Below are 15781 nucleotides of genomic sequence, written 5' to 3' on the forward strand. Positions count from 1 at the left end.
CAGTCAGCGCTAGCCCTGAGTTAGATGGTGCTGATCACGGACGACAGGGACGGAGGGGTCGCAGCGTCGCTCCGGGTCAAGCAGCTCCAGCAGCTAAAAAACGGCGCTGGCGTCGCTCAAACCCATCCGGCCATAGTCGAGGAGGAAGACTACCGCGGCTCGTGGGAGGTGGGCCAAGAGAACGAGGAGGAGGATTTCGAAGAAGTTGACTTCGAGGACTTGGACGACACCAGGAGCATCGTGTCCGACGACTCCTTCTACCCTCCCGATGATGCGTTCGAGGACTCCCCGTCCCCGCAGAGTCTGGAACCCGTCTCCTTCTTCCGGGCGTGCTGCACCAACAACGCCGCCGTCGTACGGATCATGATACGGCACGGGCTCGCGGAGGAGGAGGTCACGCAGACGGACCGGAACAACAGGGTACGGAGTGCATTCATAGAAACGCGCGACGTGAGGGCCACCTCCACTATTTACACTTGGACACAGCCATGCTTTACCCAATTTCAAGGGTTTTTAGCCTTCACCTTAGAGGGCAATACAGAGCCACGTCTCTATTTTAAATGCACATTGGAAATTTAAATAGGCCAGGTCAATGGTAAATGAGGTGAAGACAAATACATTAATAAATTCAACGCGCATGTAAAACATGTACAATGTTAATCATAAAATGGAGATCTTAAATTAGCAACGATCATATTAATGAAGCTAGAAAAATAATCACAAAAGGTGATAATTATATGGCTGTAAAATTTACATTGCTTATATATATGTATATATATATATATAATTTATATATATGTGTGTTTGTGTGTGCGTGCACAGTGTGTATCCATCTGTCCATCCCTCCATCCATCTATCCATTTTCTAATCGTCCGATCGTCACAAGGGTCGTGGGCCTGCTGGAGCTTATCCCAGCTGTCTTTGGGGCAGTCGGCGGGTAACACTCTAAACTGGTTGCCAGCCAATTGCAGGGTGCACGGAGACGAGCAACCATCCGTGCTCACACTCACACCTCGGGGCAATATTGAGTGTTCCATTCACCTGCCATGCATGTTTTTGCAATGTGGGAGGAAACTGGAGTACCCAGAGAAAACCCACGCAGGCACTCCATGCAGGAGCACACGTTTAAACGCCCTATCTTGCTTACACACTGAGATCAGTTCACTTAGGGCGTATCCGATTCTGGAGAGAAATAATTAAGCCTGGGCTTTGTGCAGAGGCTTACAGGACTATTTTAAGGCCTCGTGGGAAGGATACAGTCTGGCCTCCATGTAATACCATTTTACTGGGCCAGTTTTGCCTAATCAAAATACAGAATTGAACACAATCATTTTTTTTTCATGTGAAGTGAATAACTTTGTCGCTTCCATAGACTCTTTAACCACTGGAAACAACATTTAAAATAAAGAAGTCTTGCTTGACTGAAGATATGTGGAAGACAAGACATGAGGGGACCGTCTTATAGCATATGTGTGACGGCATTGCTCATATTGTAGCAAGAAGAAATGTAGCAATCAGTACTATTCCCTGTTCTATGGTTGCTAGTACACTTTTTTTTCTCTTCCTCGCTGAAACCTCTGTGTAGTCAGATGACAAAAAAAGAAAGAAATATAAAACACTGTGAAATTAATACTTCTCCTGCAGTCAGAAGATGTCTCATAAGATTGGGGGGGGGGGGGGGGCATGTCACAAACATGATACAAAACAGGCCATTAGTTCAAATTAACAATCCAGAAAATACCCAATACGATATTATGATTCATTTACTGGTTTCATCTGGTCTCTAATTGGCTACAGGCTGCAAAGTACAAGCTGTGCAACTTGGTCTATATTTTTATAGTTGTACCCCCTGGCAAAAATATAGTGTCCTTTTAACCCCTTCTGGGAAAGACTATGACCCTGACTCAACAGCCTTGCACACGCAACCCCCCCCCCCCCCACACACACAGAATCCATTAAGTTTAAATGAGGCCACTGTTCTCGTTCGCCCCCCCCCCCCCCCCCGTTTAGCGCCCGTCGACCACATTTTCCTAACAGGGTGAGTGCAGGAGAGGAGACAAGGAAGGACTAACACAGAATGTTGTTAGATTGTATGATAAATATGAGTGCAGGACAACAGCGCCATCAGGCCAAGCGATGCTATGGCAGTAGCCCAGCTAACGTGAACGATTGAAAAAATCAATGTCATGCACATGTGATTTGATATCGCTCCAGACAGGAGTGTTCACACGTTTCCATTGAGTGGAAATGGCCCTTGGTCTCACCCTTGCACTGTTGCATGATGTATTATTATTATTGTTATTTTGCAAAAAAAGACCGGCTATATGAGAGACATGCTTGGATAATTTTAATGAATCAAGAGGTTGACTGTCTTAATGAGTGCAGTGCATCATGACATCTCTCTTCCTGTGAGTGAGAAAGATAAGATGTTCAATTTCTGGCGCTGGATCCTCCCAAGAGGATGCTAATAATAACTTGACCACATTTCTTTTGCGTGATCGAACATGCAACATAACCGGCATTTTTTGTTGCAGTAGTATGGGCTTGTGGAGTGCATTTTTTTGATGAGCGCTTTTAATGCACCTGGAGTGATAAGTAGATGTCGCCACTTTTACTCACATTTGCAAGAGGCCACCAAAATGGATGGACTTGACAGATGTCGGTCGGGGTGTTGCCACCAGCTCCAGTTAAATTGCAAGCCAATGACAGGCACACGACTGAAGATGCGGACGTGAGGTCCACAAAAGATGAAACGATGGCATGTTTGAGTCGGAAATTGGTTTGCGGAACAAGTCCAACACTGTATGTGCATGTGTCTATGAGACAGGCTTGCATGTGTACAACCAAACAGATCTGCGCGGACCAGAGTCACGTGTGGTTTTACAGACAATCCACCAAGGATTGCCGACAAACATTCCCCCTTTGTCTCATCGTGGCTCCGGGGCCTGATGACGTTAATGTGATTACATGCACTCGGCTGACAGCCTGGCTTGTTTTAATAGTTGTGTTTGTTTTGCATCATGTCCATTACGCATGGGCTATAAATTCTGCCTCAAGCAGCCGGCACTAAGGGAAATTCCAAATACTCTGTCGGTGGGGATTTTATGTTGTGTGATTTCAAAGGTACAAAGTATAACATTGGATGTTGGTGTTGTTGTTTTTTTTTTTTTATTATCATTCCGGTTGTTTCTCCGGGACTAACCTGAGAGTTGCAGAGCGTTCCCTCCTTATGAGCTGCTGTACATATAGACCAATTTTGATATTGAAGAATATCATGAAACTAACGACAAGAGCCCCATGCGACTCTTTTTCATCCTTATGTTTCGGTTCTGCGTGGCTTGGGAAAGTACATTGCAAGTGTCCGTCAAAAACGTGTATCACTTCTCTTCTGTTCTCTGACTGTACACTAGGTGTCAGTGTTGCTGGTTAAAAAAATATTATCTTTCGTCGCTCAAAATGTGTGACACGCCTACAGCCTGGTCAAACGTTGTGTACACACACACACGCACAAAAAATGTGTGTGTGTGTGTGTGTGTGTGTGTATATATATATATATATGAGAGACAGACAGAGAGTGAGTTATGATGTGAATAGCATGTACAGTATACAAAACAGAGCTAAAGGCGCGACCCTATGAAGAGTAAATTTGTACTCGGCCATCATCAACTTTGTTTGTGTTGGCTTCTGACTGCCAAGAAAGTACCCAACTTTTACTTTTACTTTCAGCTGAATTTTCCAGGGTCATCACTGTGGCAAACATAAGCATCACTCCCACACAGAGCGACATTCACACGTACGCACACAAACAGCAACTCCTTTTCTGGCACCCAAAAATCAGACGGCGACTCTTGCTTATTTTTCCGTTGAGTTCAACATGTCTCGGTTTGCAGTGAAAACATGTCACATGAATTCACAAACGTCCGTGCCTACTGGCGCTGCTCTGCTTGGATTTTGCATCTCTCGGGGTTCAACGTGGCAGCACAAATCTTGCGTGCGTTTCCCTCATTTCATGCTCTGACTTTTTGTCGTCTCAGACAGGGCTGCTGGTTGCTTGTTACCAGGGTTACGTTGACGTTGTCATAGCGCTGTCCCAGTGCCCGTATCTGGACGCTAACTGGCAGGACAGCGAGGGGAACACGGCCCTCATCACTGCGGCGCAGGCAGGTCAGTCGCACAAACGCCCGACTCCATTCACAAAATGATGCAAAAAAAATGCCTTCAATTACTCGGGAACGAAGGACTCTGATCTATTCTGTTTGTGTCTGTCTTTTCTTTAGGTCACATTACCATCACCAACTACCTGCTCAACTACTACTCGGGCTTGGACATCGAGAGGAGAAACTGTCACGGCTTCACTGCTCTCATGAAAGCCGCCGTGCAGGGCCGCGTTGAATGTGTGCGCTCGCTCATGATGGCGGGTGAGGAGAATGTCTGTACGTCAAGTCCAAATTGTTCGCAGCACTGCTACATTTACAACCGGGGGGGCCAAGAACTCAAAGATTTGAAAATACTTTTCAATGAGGAAGTTTGAAAAAAAATCATGACAGTCGTTTGACCTGTTTGTTGAAGTCCTTGGTGTTCCCACCCTGAAGCGTTGGAGTTCCGAGAGTGTAACGTCATCGAAGATCTGACTCATTTCCTCTTGTTACTATCAGGAGCCACCCTAAACGCTCGAGACTGTGGCCGCCAAATGACCGCCAGAGAGTGGGCCTTGTTCACTGGGCGCTATGAAACTGCCTGGGTGATGGCCCGACTGATGGAACGATCCACACCGGATCAAATATGTGACGCGTACAGGTAAAAACCAAAATTCCTCCTCTTGGTCTTGCGCCTCGCTCCAGTTGAAGGCTCACAGCAACATGACTTTCTCAGTCTAGAATGGCCTCCCTTGGCATCAATGGTGGCCAAAGCCCGGGAGCCCCGAGGCTGTCTGAAGCGCTTGAGCGACTCCGTGCGCGACGTCTTCAACGTTGCCAACGTCACCAATCCCGAGGACGCCGGAGTCATCGACCACCTGGTGTCTGTGACGACTGCCATCAGGAGCCCATTTATCGCCGTGACTTGTCATACGGTGAGTGGCCGGAAAGTCACTCCCTCTTCCGAGTTCGAATGGGGATATGGTCTAAAATAGAGAATGGACTGAATAGGATTTGTGAACATATTTCCTCTGGTTTACAATAACCATTTTGACGTTCACCGATTACGAGACGGAAATTGTACTCTTGCGTATTATCACAGCACCTTGCAGTTGGCCGGCGATTAAACATTTGTAGCAACACGGCACACAACCCTAAACGCAGCGTGCTTTATCATGCCGCCTGATCATGTTTTTTTTCATGGTGTCACTCGGAACCCCATAGCGTCCCAATGTCAATCCCGTCCTAAACCGAGCGCACCAGGTATTGTGTTTTGAGCTTCTGGAAAGTTCTGCCAATGCCACTTGTATTTTAGGTGTGTCCTGACAGCCCCCCGAGTGTGGGCAAACGCCGCTACGCAGTTCCCGAGATCCTCCATCATCAGCGGGCCAAAGAGCTCACCGCCATCAATCCGGACAGGGCGGACACCCACCTGAAGCTGTTCCAGAACTCACGGATCACTTTGGTGCCCAAGCCCTCACCCGACCGACGGGCCAGCCTGCAGACACAAAGCACGACGCCTCGAGCCGGGAGCTCCAGCCTGACAATGTTGGCCTATAACGGAATGGAGCTACGAAGGACCAGCCTGCTGCCTCTGCACATGTTGCTCAGGAGGAGCAGCGTTAGGCCGGGATTCAGCATCCCCAAGGTGCGGGTGTCCAAGGCCCCCCCGCCCACTTATGAGCCTGAAAAGGTCCGCAGGAAGAGCAGCGCTAAAGATGGAGCCAGACACCTGCTGCAGGTCCCTAAGTGGCGATATAAGGAGCTCAAAGAGGAGAGGAGGAAAGCCGAGGAGGCCGAGAGGAGGAGATTGGAGGCATTAACCAAAGGACGCCTCACTGTTGGGATGAGGAAGTAGTGCTTCTTTTTAATGCGGAATAAACCAAAAACAGGTCATGAGTTGGCCGTTATTTGACTCAGGGTGACTCGACTTACCAGCAGTGTTCCAGAAAATGTTGATTTGTATCATGAAATGAATGGATGCAAAGAGGAAAAAAGATGGCAGTCGGCTTTATTGGTGCTTATGTCATTTGCAATGTCACGTATGGATTACCCAGGGAATATTATACTTGAAAGTGTTTGAAGCTTTAACTTATTTTTCCTATTTATTGCTCTTAAAAGCAGCCCTAATGGCCAAGCCTTTATTTTTGTAATTAAAAAAAATATATATATCACACCAACGTTTTGGTGGGGGGGTGTAAAAAAAACCCAATCCAAAGTCTCTTGAAGCACAACAACAAAAGCTTCATTACCTTTGTCGAAAATGACACAAAAACAGAATTATATTTGTACTAGGCTTTTTTCCAGCAATACACTAAATACGAGTGGAAAATCTTGTTGCAACATATTCTACAGACAGGCTGTGCTGAAAATACTGTACTGTATTTGGTAATAAATAAATGAATTATGCAATCATGTCAAAGCAGTTGTTCATTATATTACATCACATCACCAATTCACCTTTTCAAACGTATTTTTGCGGGGGCCAGAATTTATCCTCCATTATTTGCTGAAAAACTTACCGATTTGCTGTTGATGTCTTCAGGCCATCGGGTACCGTCTTTGTGCCCAGGAAACAATTTCAGGTTAGTTGAGGCTCTTCATTAAGACAAAAGTGGTCGTTTGCTGACAACTTGTGGCATCCATAGTGACCTACAAATCCTAGTGAGAGTTTGCATCAACTACTTGTTGATTTTCACTCTGCAGCAAGGCCCCAAATCTACATCACCTTTTGCCAAGCGTCTCCAAGGATTGAGCGTAACTCATCCGCGATCCTATTATGGACATGCACTATTGTGAATGGATGCATTATTATGTTATTATTATTGTTATTTTAGTGCCACTGCCTAAGGCAGCGCAACAAATACATATGCACAGTATATGCCTTAGTGAAGACGATTCATTGTATCCATAACCTGCAGAGTACAGTACACAGTAAGGTTAAAATATGATTAGTCTATTTTCCATCAATCCATTTTCTGATCCGCTTTATCCTCACAAGGGTCGCCGGGCGTGCCGGAGCCTATCCCCGCCGTCTTCGGGCAGTCGGCGGGAACCAAGAAACGGTTGCCAGCCCATCGCAGGGTACACAGAGACGAACAACCATCTTCGCCCACACTCACAACTTGGGACAATTTCGAGTGACAATTTCAGATTCCAAAAACTGCTATGCATGTTTTTGGAATCTGGGAGGAAACCGGACAACAGAGGTAAGTTGAAGGACTCCTTGCACTTGAAGAGACTAGTGCAAACCCCACATGAGCAAGGTCTCGTATTGCAGCATGTGGCCAAGACAATCATATTAACACTGAATGCATGACATAGTATGTAGGTCATGAGTCAGTCAGACGCTACAGATCCATGCGCACCAAATCCAGTAGACACTTAGCTTCTTCCCTCTAGCCATTACCTCCTTAAACAGCCACTGACCCACTCTTCTTGTACTACAAAACTACTGGTTACTCTAAAATGGTTCAATGATTTTGTTGTTTACGATGATACTAATGCAGCGTGTTATACCGGAGACAAATTCCTTGTGTGGTCTACATACTTGGCCAATAATGATGATTCTGATTCTGAGTGTTGCTGAACCAGCTGTTGGCCCTCAGTGTAACCTGAGGTTATGACATACTACAGGCGTGCTCCTCCTCCCGTCTATATGACCCAAATCCATCATTAATTCAGAGAAGCCTACATTTAGAAAAAGATGAAGCAGTACAGTGGAGACTGACATGACAGCAATTACAGTATGCAACCATGCGATGCTCGATGAAAGCGTGGGGATTTAAAAGAGTGTGACCTCATTCTGGATTAGCACTTTCAGGAGTGCCGGATTGGAGTTTTGCATGGAAACCTTAATAGGGGCCCCTGCTGGTTGCTTGTGGGACAGGACACGCAAGAATACGAGTTGAATGAGTCACACATGAACGAATGTTATTGGACCTGTGAAGAGCTTCGTACTTGATCCCGATATCGATACTATCATATCGCTTGTAATAATTAGATTGACAGAACGAGATATGTGCAATGTATTTTATTTTATGTTTCCACAGGCATGTGTAAAATGCTTGGCTGTGTGTCTTGAAACAACTATTCAACACCAGCTACACAACACGCCATACCTTCTACCTTCAAAAGAGGTGAGTCAAAGCAATATAAGTCGATTGATGAGCCAACCCGTCAACGGTGTCAGAATTTCACCATATCTATTCAGTTTACCTTTTTGAATTATTCTTTTTTTATCTACCTTATTTTCTGTCAAATTATTACTGTATATATGTTTTATGTTCAATAAACAAGAAAAAAAAAAAAAAGAATGTACACTAGGGATGGTGTTACCTCATGGAACACACAACTGACACTTCACATATTCAAATTACAGGAATACAGAATAACTCAGGCGTTTTTAACCCCAAAAAGATGACCATTTATAGAGTAGTAAGAAGTTTTAACCCTTGACGCGTGTTTACTTAAGAGCATGAAGTAAGTACAGTGGAGACTGACTGGTTACTCTAAAATGGTTCAATGATTTGTTGTTTACGATGATACTAATGCAGCGTGTTATACCGGAGACAAATTCCTTGTGTGTTCTACATACTTGGCCAATAAAGATGATTCTGATTCTGATGAAGAATCTACTTGGTGTTTTTTTGGGGTTAAAAATTCCTTATTCTGTAAAGTAGGCCATGTATTGTAAAGCGTTTTTAAAAGGAAATAACGACCATGTATAGGAAGGCGTTTTTAGCCGAAAAAACCCCACCATGTATACTAAGGCGTTTCGAGCCGAAAAAAGACCATGTACTGTAAGGCGCTTTTAGCCGAAAAAACACCGACCATGTGTTGTAAGGCGTTTTTTGCCGAAAAAAGACCATGTATTGTAAGGCGTTTTTAGCTGAAAAAAACGACCATGTATAGTAAGGCGTTTTTAGAGGGAAAAAATGACAGAAAAAAACGGCCATGTATAGTAAAGGGTTTCGAGCCGAAAAAAATGACAGAAAAAAACGACCATGTATAGTAAGGCGTTTTTAGCCAAAAACAACAACAACGTATAGTAAGGCGTTTTTGGCCCTTAAAAAACGACATAGTATAGTAAGGCGTTTTTGGCCCGAAAAAAACCGACATAGTATAGTAAGGCGTTTTTGGCCCGAAAAAAGCGACATAGTATATTGAGGCGTTTTTGGCCCGAAAAAAACGACATAGTATAGTAAGGCGTTTTTGGCCCGAAAAAAGACGACATAGTATAGTAAGGCGTTTTTGGCCCGAATAAAACGACATAGTATAGTAAGGCGTTTTTGGCCCGAAAAAAGCGACATAGTATATTAAGGCGTTTTTGGCCCGAAAAAAACGACATAGTATAGTAAGGCGTTTTTGGCCCGAAAAAAGACGACATAGTATAGTAAGGCGTTTTTGGCCCGAATAAAACGACATAGTATAGTAAGGCGTTTTTGGATCGAAAAAAACGACATAGTATAGTAAGGCGTTTTTGGCCCGAAAAAAACGACATAGTATAGTAAGGCGTATTTGGCCCGAAAAAAGCGACATAGTATATTAAGGCGTTTTTGGCCCGAAAAAAACGACATAGTATAGTAAGGCGTTTTTGGCCCGAAAAAAACGACATAGTATAGTAAGGCGTTTTGGGCCCGAAAAAAACGACATAGTATAGTAAGACGTTTTTGGCCCGAAAAAAACGACATAGTATAGTAAGGCGTTTTTGGCCCGAAAAAAACGACAGTATATTAAGGAGTTTTTGGCCCGAAAAAAAACGACATAGTATGGTAAGGCGTTTTTGGCCCGAAAAAAACAACATAGTATAGTAAGGCGTTTTTGGCCAGAAAAAAACGACATAGTATATAGCAAGGCGTTTTTGGCCCGAAAAAAACGACATAGTTTAGTAAGGCGTTTTTGGCCCGAAAAAAACAACATAGTATAGTAAGGCGTTTTTAGCCCGAAAAAAACCACATATTATAGTAAGGCATTTTTGGCCCGAAAAAAAACGACATAGTATATATAGTAAGGCGTTTTTGGCCCGAAAAAAACGACATAGTATACTAAGGCGTTTTTGGCCGAAAAAAACGACATAGTATAGTAAGGCGTTTTTGGCCCGAAAAAAGACGACATAGTATAGTAAGGCGTTTTTGGCCCGAATAAAACGACATAGTATAGTAAGGCGTTTTTGGATCGAAAAAAACGACATAGTATAGTAAGGCGTTTTTGGCCCGAAAAAAGCGACATAGTATATTAAGGCGTTTTTGGCCCGAAAAAAACGACATAGTATAGTAAGGCGTTTTTGGCCCGAAAAAAACGACATAGTATAGTAAGGCGTTTTTGGCCTGAAAAAAATGACGTAAAAAACGACATATATACTAAGGCGTTTTTGGCCGAAAAAAACGACATAGTATAGTAAGGCGTTTTTGGCCCGAAAAAAACGACATAGTATAGTAAGGCATTTTTGGCCCGAAAAAAAAACGACATAGTATATATAGTAAGGCGTTTATGGCCCGAAAAAAGACGACATAGTATAGTAAGGCGTTTTTAGCCGAAAAAAACGGACTGCCTCGGGAGTGCATGTCAAATATGCCAACAGTTCAGACCAAGTCACAGTCACTGGTGGCGTAGAGGTATACATGCTGGCTTTCCGTCCAGGCAACCCAGGTTCAAACCCTGCTCAGTGACGTGTGAAAATGCAACACCAATTACCTTTTTCCTGCAAACCTTCCAGAGTAAAAGTCAAATAGGCCGACAGTGCAGAGCAGCTCATAGTCACTGGTGGTGTAGAGGTTATCATGCTGGCTTTCCGTCCAGGCAACCCCGGTTCAAACCCTGCTCAGTGATGTGTGAAAATACAATACTGAGGATTTACTTTTTCCTGCAAAGCCTCCGGAGTGCATGTCAAATACGCCTTCAGTTCAGAGCAAGTCACAGTCATTGGTGGCGTAGTGGTATACATGCTGGCTTTGCGTCCAGGCAACCCAGGTTCAAACCCCGCTCAGTGATGTGTGAAAATTCAACACCAGTCACATTTTTCCTGCAAACCGTCCAGAGTGAAAGTCAAATAGGCCGACAGTGCAGAGCAGCTCTTAGTCACTTGTGGTGTAGAGGTATGCACGCTGGCTTTCCGTCCAGGCAACCCCGGTTCAAACCCCGCTCAGTGATGTGTGAAAATACAAGACCAAACAGTTACCTTTTCCTGCAAAGCCTCCGGAATGCATGTCAAATACGCCAACAGTTCAGAGCAAGTCACTGTCACTGGTGGCGTAGAGGTATACACGCCGGCTTTCCGTCCAGGCAGTGCGGGTTCAAAACCCGTCCAGTGACAGCATGAATGTCAGGTCCGATTGCCGAAAGCTGGGATAGGCTCCAGCAAGCCCCCAGTGACAGGCGATCATGCAGGAGAAGTGTTTTAGCCCCAAAAAAACGACAAGGCGTTTTTAGCCCGAAAAAAAACGACATATAGTAAAGCGTTTTTGGCCCGAAAAAAACGACAGTATAGTAAGGCGTTATTGGCCCGGAAAAAAACGACATAGTATAGTAAGGCGTTTTTAGCCCGAATAAAACGACATAGTATAGTAAGGCGTTTTTGGCCCGAAAAAAACGACGTAAAAAACGACATAGCCTTACTATGTCGTTTTTTTCGGGCCAAAAACACCTTACTATATACTATGTCGTCTTTTTTCGGCTAAAAACGCCTTGCTATACATGGTCGTTTTTTTTCACCTAAAAAACGCCTGACTATACATGGCCTTTTTTTTCGGCTAAAAACGCCTTCTATACATGGTCGTTTTTTTTCACCTAAAAAACGCCTGACTATACATGGCCTTTTTTTTCGGCTAAAAACGCCTTTCTATACATGGTCGTTTTTTCCGGCTAAAAAAGCCTTTCTATATATGGTCGGTTTTTTTCGGTTAAAATCGCCTTACTATACATGGTCGTTTTTTTCTGTCATTTTTTTCCTCTAAAAACGCCTTACTATACATGGTCGTTTTTTTGGGCTAAAAACGCCTTACTATACATGGTTGTTTTTTTCGGCTAAAAATGCCTTACTATACATGGTCGTTTTTTTCGGCTAAAAAAGCCTTAGTATGCATGGTCGTTTTTTTCGGCTAAAAAAACGCCTTACTATACATGGTCGTTTTTTCTGGCTAAAAACGCCTTACTATACATGGTCGTTTTTTTGGGAAAAAAAACGCCTTACTATACATGGTCGTTTTTTTCTGTCATTTTTTTCCTCTAAAAACGCCTTACTATACATGGTCGTTTTTTTGGGCTAAAAACACCTTACTATACATGGTTGTTTTTTTCGGCTAAAAACGCCTTACTATACATGGTCGTTTTTTTTGGCTAAAAAAGCCTTAGTATGCATGGTCGTTTTTTTCGGCTAAAAAAACGCCTTACTATACATGGTCTTTTTTTCTGGCTAAAAACGCCTTACTATACATGGTCGTCTTTTTGGGAAAAAAAACGCCTTACTATACATGGTCGTTTTTTTCGGCTAAAAACGCCTTATTATATACATGGTCGTTTTTTTCGGCTAAAAACGCCTTACTATACATGGTAATTTTTTTCGGCTAAAAACGCCTTACTATACATGGTCGTTTTTTTCGGCTAAAAAACGCCTTACAATACATGGTCGTTTTTTTCGGCTAAAAAACGCCTTACAATACATGGACGTTTTTTTCGGCTAAAAACGCCTTACTATACATGGTCGTTTTTTTCGGCTAAAAACGAATTACTATACATGGTCGTTTTTTTCTGTCATTTTTTCCCTCTAAAAACGCCTTACTATACATGGTCGTTTTTTTCGGCTAAAAACGCCTTACTATACATGGTCGTATTTTTCGGCTAAAAAACGCCTGACTATACATGGTTGTTTTTTTCGGCTAAAAATGCCTTACTATGCATGGTCGTTTTTTTCTGTCATTTTTTTCCTCTAAAAACGCCTTACTATACATGGTTGGGTTTTTTTGGCTATAAACGCCATACTATACATGGTTGTTTTTTTCGGCTAAAAATGCCTTACTATACATGGTCGTCTTTTTGGGAAAAAAAACGCCTTACTATACATGGTCGTTTTTTTCGGGTAAAAACGCCTTACTATATACATGGTCGTTTTTTTCGGCTAAAAACAACTTACTATACATGGTAATTTTTTTCGGCTAAAAATGGCTTACTATACATCGTCGTTTTTTTCGGAGAAAAACGCCTTACTATACATGGTCGTTTTTTTCGGCTAAAAACGCCTTACTATACATGGTCGTTTTTTTCGGCTAAAAACGCCTTACTATACATGGTCGTTTTTTTTCGGCTAAAAACGCCTTACAATACATGGTCGTTTTTTTCTGTCATTTTTTCCCTCTAAAAACGCCTTACTATACATGGTCGTTTTTTTCAGCTAAAAAATGCCTTACTATACATGGTCTTTTTTTTCGGCTAAAAACGCCTTATTATACATGGTAGTTTTTTTCGGCGAAAAATGCCTTACTATATACATGGTCGTTTTTTTCTGTCATTTTTTCCCTCTAAAAACGCCTTACTATACGTGGTCGTTTTTTTCGGCTAAAAAACGGCTTACAATACATGGTCGTTTTTTTGGGCTAAAAACGCCTTACTATCCATGGTCGGTTTTTTCGGCTAAAAACGCCTTACTATATATACATGGTCGTATTTTTCTGTCATTTTTTCCCTCTAAAAACGCCTTACTATACATGGCCGTTTTTTTCGGCTAAAAACGCCTTTCTATACATGGTCTTTTTTTTCGGCTAAAAACGCCTTCCTATACATGGTCGTTTTTTTCGGCTAAAAACGTCTTACTATAAATGGTCGTTTTTTTCGGCTAAAAACGCCTTACTTTACATGGTCGTTTTTTCCGGCAAAAAACGCCTTGCTACATGGTCGTATTTATTGGCTAAAAACGCCTTACTATACATGGTCGTTTTTTTTTCGGAGAAAAACGCCTTACTATACATGGTCGTTTTTTTCGGCTAAAAACGCCTTACTATACATGGTCGTTTTTTTTCGGCTAAAAACGCCTTACAATACATGGTCATTTTTTTCTGTCATTTTTTCCCTCTAAAAACGCCTTACTATACATGGTCGTTTTTTTCGGCTAAAAAATGCCTTACTATACATGGTCTTTTTTTTCGGCTAAAAACGCCTTATTATACATGGTAGTTTTTTTCGGCGAAAAACGCCTTACTATATACATGGTCGTTTTTTTCTGTCATTCTTTTCCCTCTAAAAACGCCTTACTATACATGGTCGTTTTTTTGGGCTAAAAACGCCTTACTATCCATCGTCGGTTTTTTCGGCTAAAAACGCCTTATTATACATGGTCGTTTTTTTCGGCTAAAAACGCCTTACTATATATACATGGTCGTATTTTTCTGTCATTTTTTCCCTCTAAACGCCTTACTATACATGGTCGTTTTTTTCGGCTAAAAACGCCTTTCTATACATGGTCGTTTTTTTCGGCTAAAAACGCCTTCCTATACATGGTCGTTTTTTTCGGCTAAAAACGTCTTACTATAAATGGTCGTTTTTTTCGGCTAAAAACGCCTTACTTTACATGGTCGTTTTTTCCGGCAAAAACGCCTTGCTACATGGTCGTATTTATCGGCTAAAAACGCCTTACTATACATGGTCGTTTTTTTTTCGGCTAAAAACGCCTTACTATACATGGTCGTTTTTTTTCGGCCAAAAACGGCTCACTATACATGGTCGTTTTTTCGGCTAAAAACGCCTTACTATACATGGTCGTTTTTTTCCGGCGAAAAACGGCTTACTATGCATGGTCGTTTTTTTCGGCTAAAACGCCTTACTATACATGGTCGTTTTTTTCAGCTAAAAACGCCTTACTATACATGGTCGTTTTTTTTCGGCAAAAAACGGCTTACTATACATGGTCGTTTTTTTCGGCTAAAAAAAGCCTTACTGTACATGGTCGTTTTTTTCCCGGCGAAGAACGCCTTCATCTTTCCTCTTCTTTTTCCCCCGTGACGTGGAATGATCTGCGGAGCGCACGCGGACCGTGCAGCTGGTCGGACGGGCCGCGTCGCGGTCATACCCCTCCCCCCTTCCCATTCATCCTCCCCCTCATTACATGTTATGTCTTCTGACTTGTTGTAACTGTCATATGCTAATTTATGTGCTAGGGTCTTTTTTTATCCTGGACTTAAATTATCCTCAGAAGAGGATAGTTCGAGTGTGGTTTTTTCCCCCCCTCTCCCTACCTTGTGGTTTCCTTTCTGAACTCTGACTGTAAATTTCCCCATTGCGGGACAAATAAAGGATATCTTATACATGTTCGTTTTGTTCTGTCATTTTTTCCCTCTCAAAACGCCTTACTATACATGGTCGGTTTTTTCTGTCATTTTTTCCCTCTAAAAACGCCTTACTATACATGGCTGTTTTTTCCAGCTAAAAACGCCTTACTATAACATGGTCGTTTTTCGGCTAAAAACGCTACTATATATACATGGTTGTTTTTTTCGGTCATTTTTTTTTCGCTGGTTGAGTCAGGTGTAATTTGACGTTTCGGCTCAATCAATCTGGCTGGTCCCACGTTATACTGTGCGAGCTGCTTTACTGGGTTAACGCGAGCTGACATGACACCTGCTTGCAAAAATGGATTACATGAAATAACACCTGGT

General features: G+C 42.7%; 1 protein-coding gene across 1 annotated transcript; it reads left to right on the forward strand.

Annotated features, from left to right (window-relative positions):
- The first annotated feature begins 24 nt into the window (after nt 1-24).
- On the forward strand, nt 25-6551 carry ankrd33ba (ankyrin repeat domain 33ba). The gene is made up of 6 exons (XM_086101945.1): nt 25-420; nt 4035-4164; nt 4278-4418; nt 4656-4797; nt 4873-5071; nt 5452-6551. Exons 1-6 carry the CDS (start codon nt 25-27, stop codon nt 5992-5994), a joined length of 1551 nt encoding a protein of 516 aa, XP_085958071.1. The 3' UTR covers nt 5995-6551.
- Nucleotides 6552-15781: the final 9230 nt, after the last annotated feature.

Source organism: Hippocampus guttulatus, chromosome 21 (assembly GCF_054856545.1).
Source record: "Hippocampus guttulatus isolate MCC_2025c chromosome 21, RoL_Hgut_1.0, whole genome shotgun sequence".
In the NCBI taxonomy this organism is placed as follows: domain Eukaryota; kingdom Metazoa; phylum Chordata; class Actinopteri; order Syngnathiformes; family Syngnathidae; genus Hippocampus; species Hippocampus guttulatus.

Excerpts from the sequence above, each read along its gene's own strand:
- ankrd33ba (XM_086101945.1), top strand. The coding sequence starts at position 25 with ATGGTGCTGATCACGGACGACAGGGACGGAGGGGTCGCAGCGTCGCTC. Across the intron at positions 4,165-4,277 it reads CATCACTGCGGCGCAGGCAG|GTCACATTACCATCACCAAC; the intron begins GTCAGTCGCACA and ends TCTTTTCTTTAG. Across the intron at positions 4,419-4,655 it reads GCGCTCGCTCATGATGGCGG|GAGCCACCCTAAACGCTCGA; the intron begins GTGAGGAGAATG and ends TGTTACTATCAG.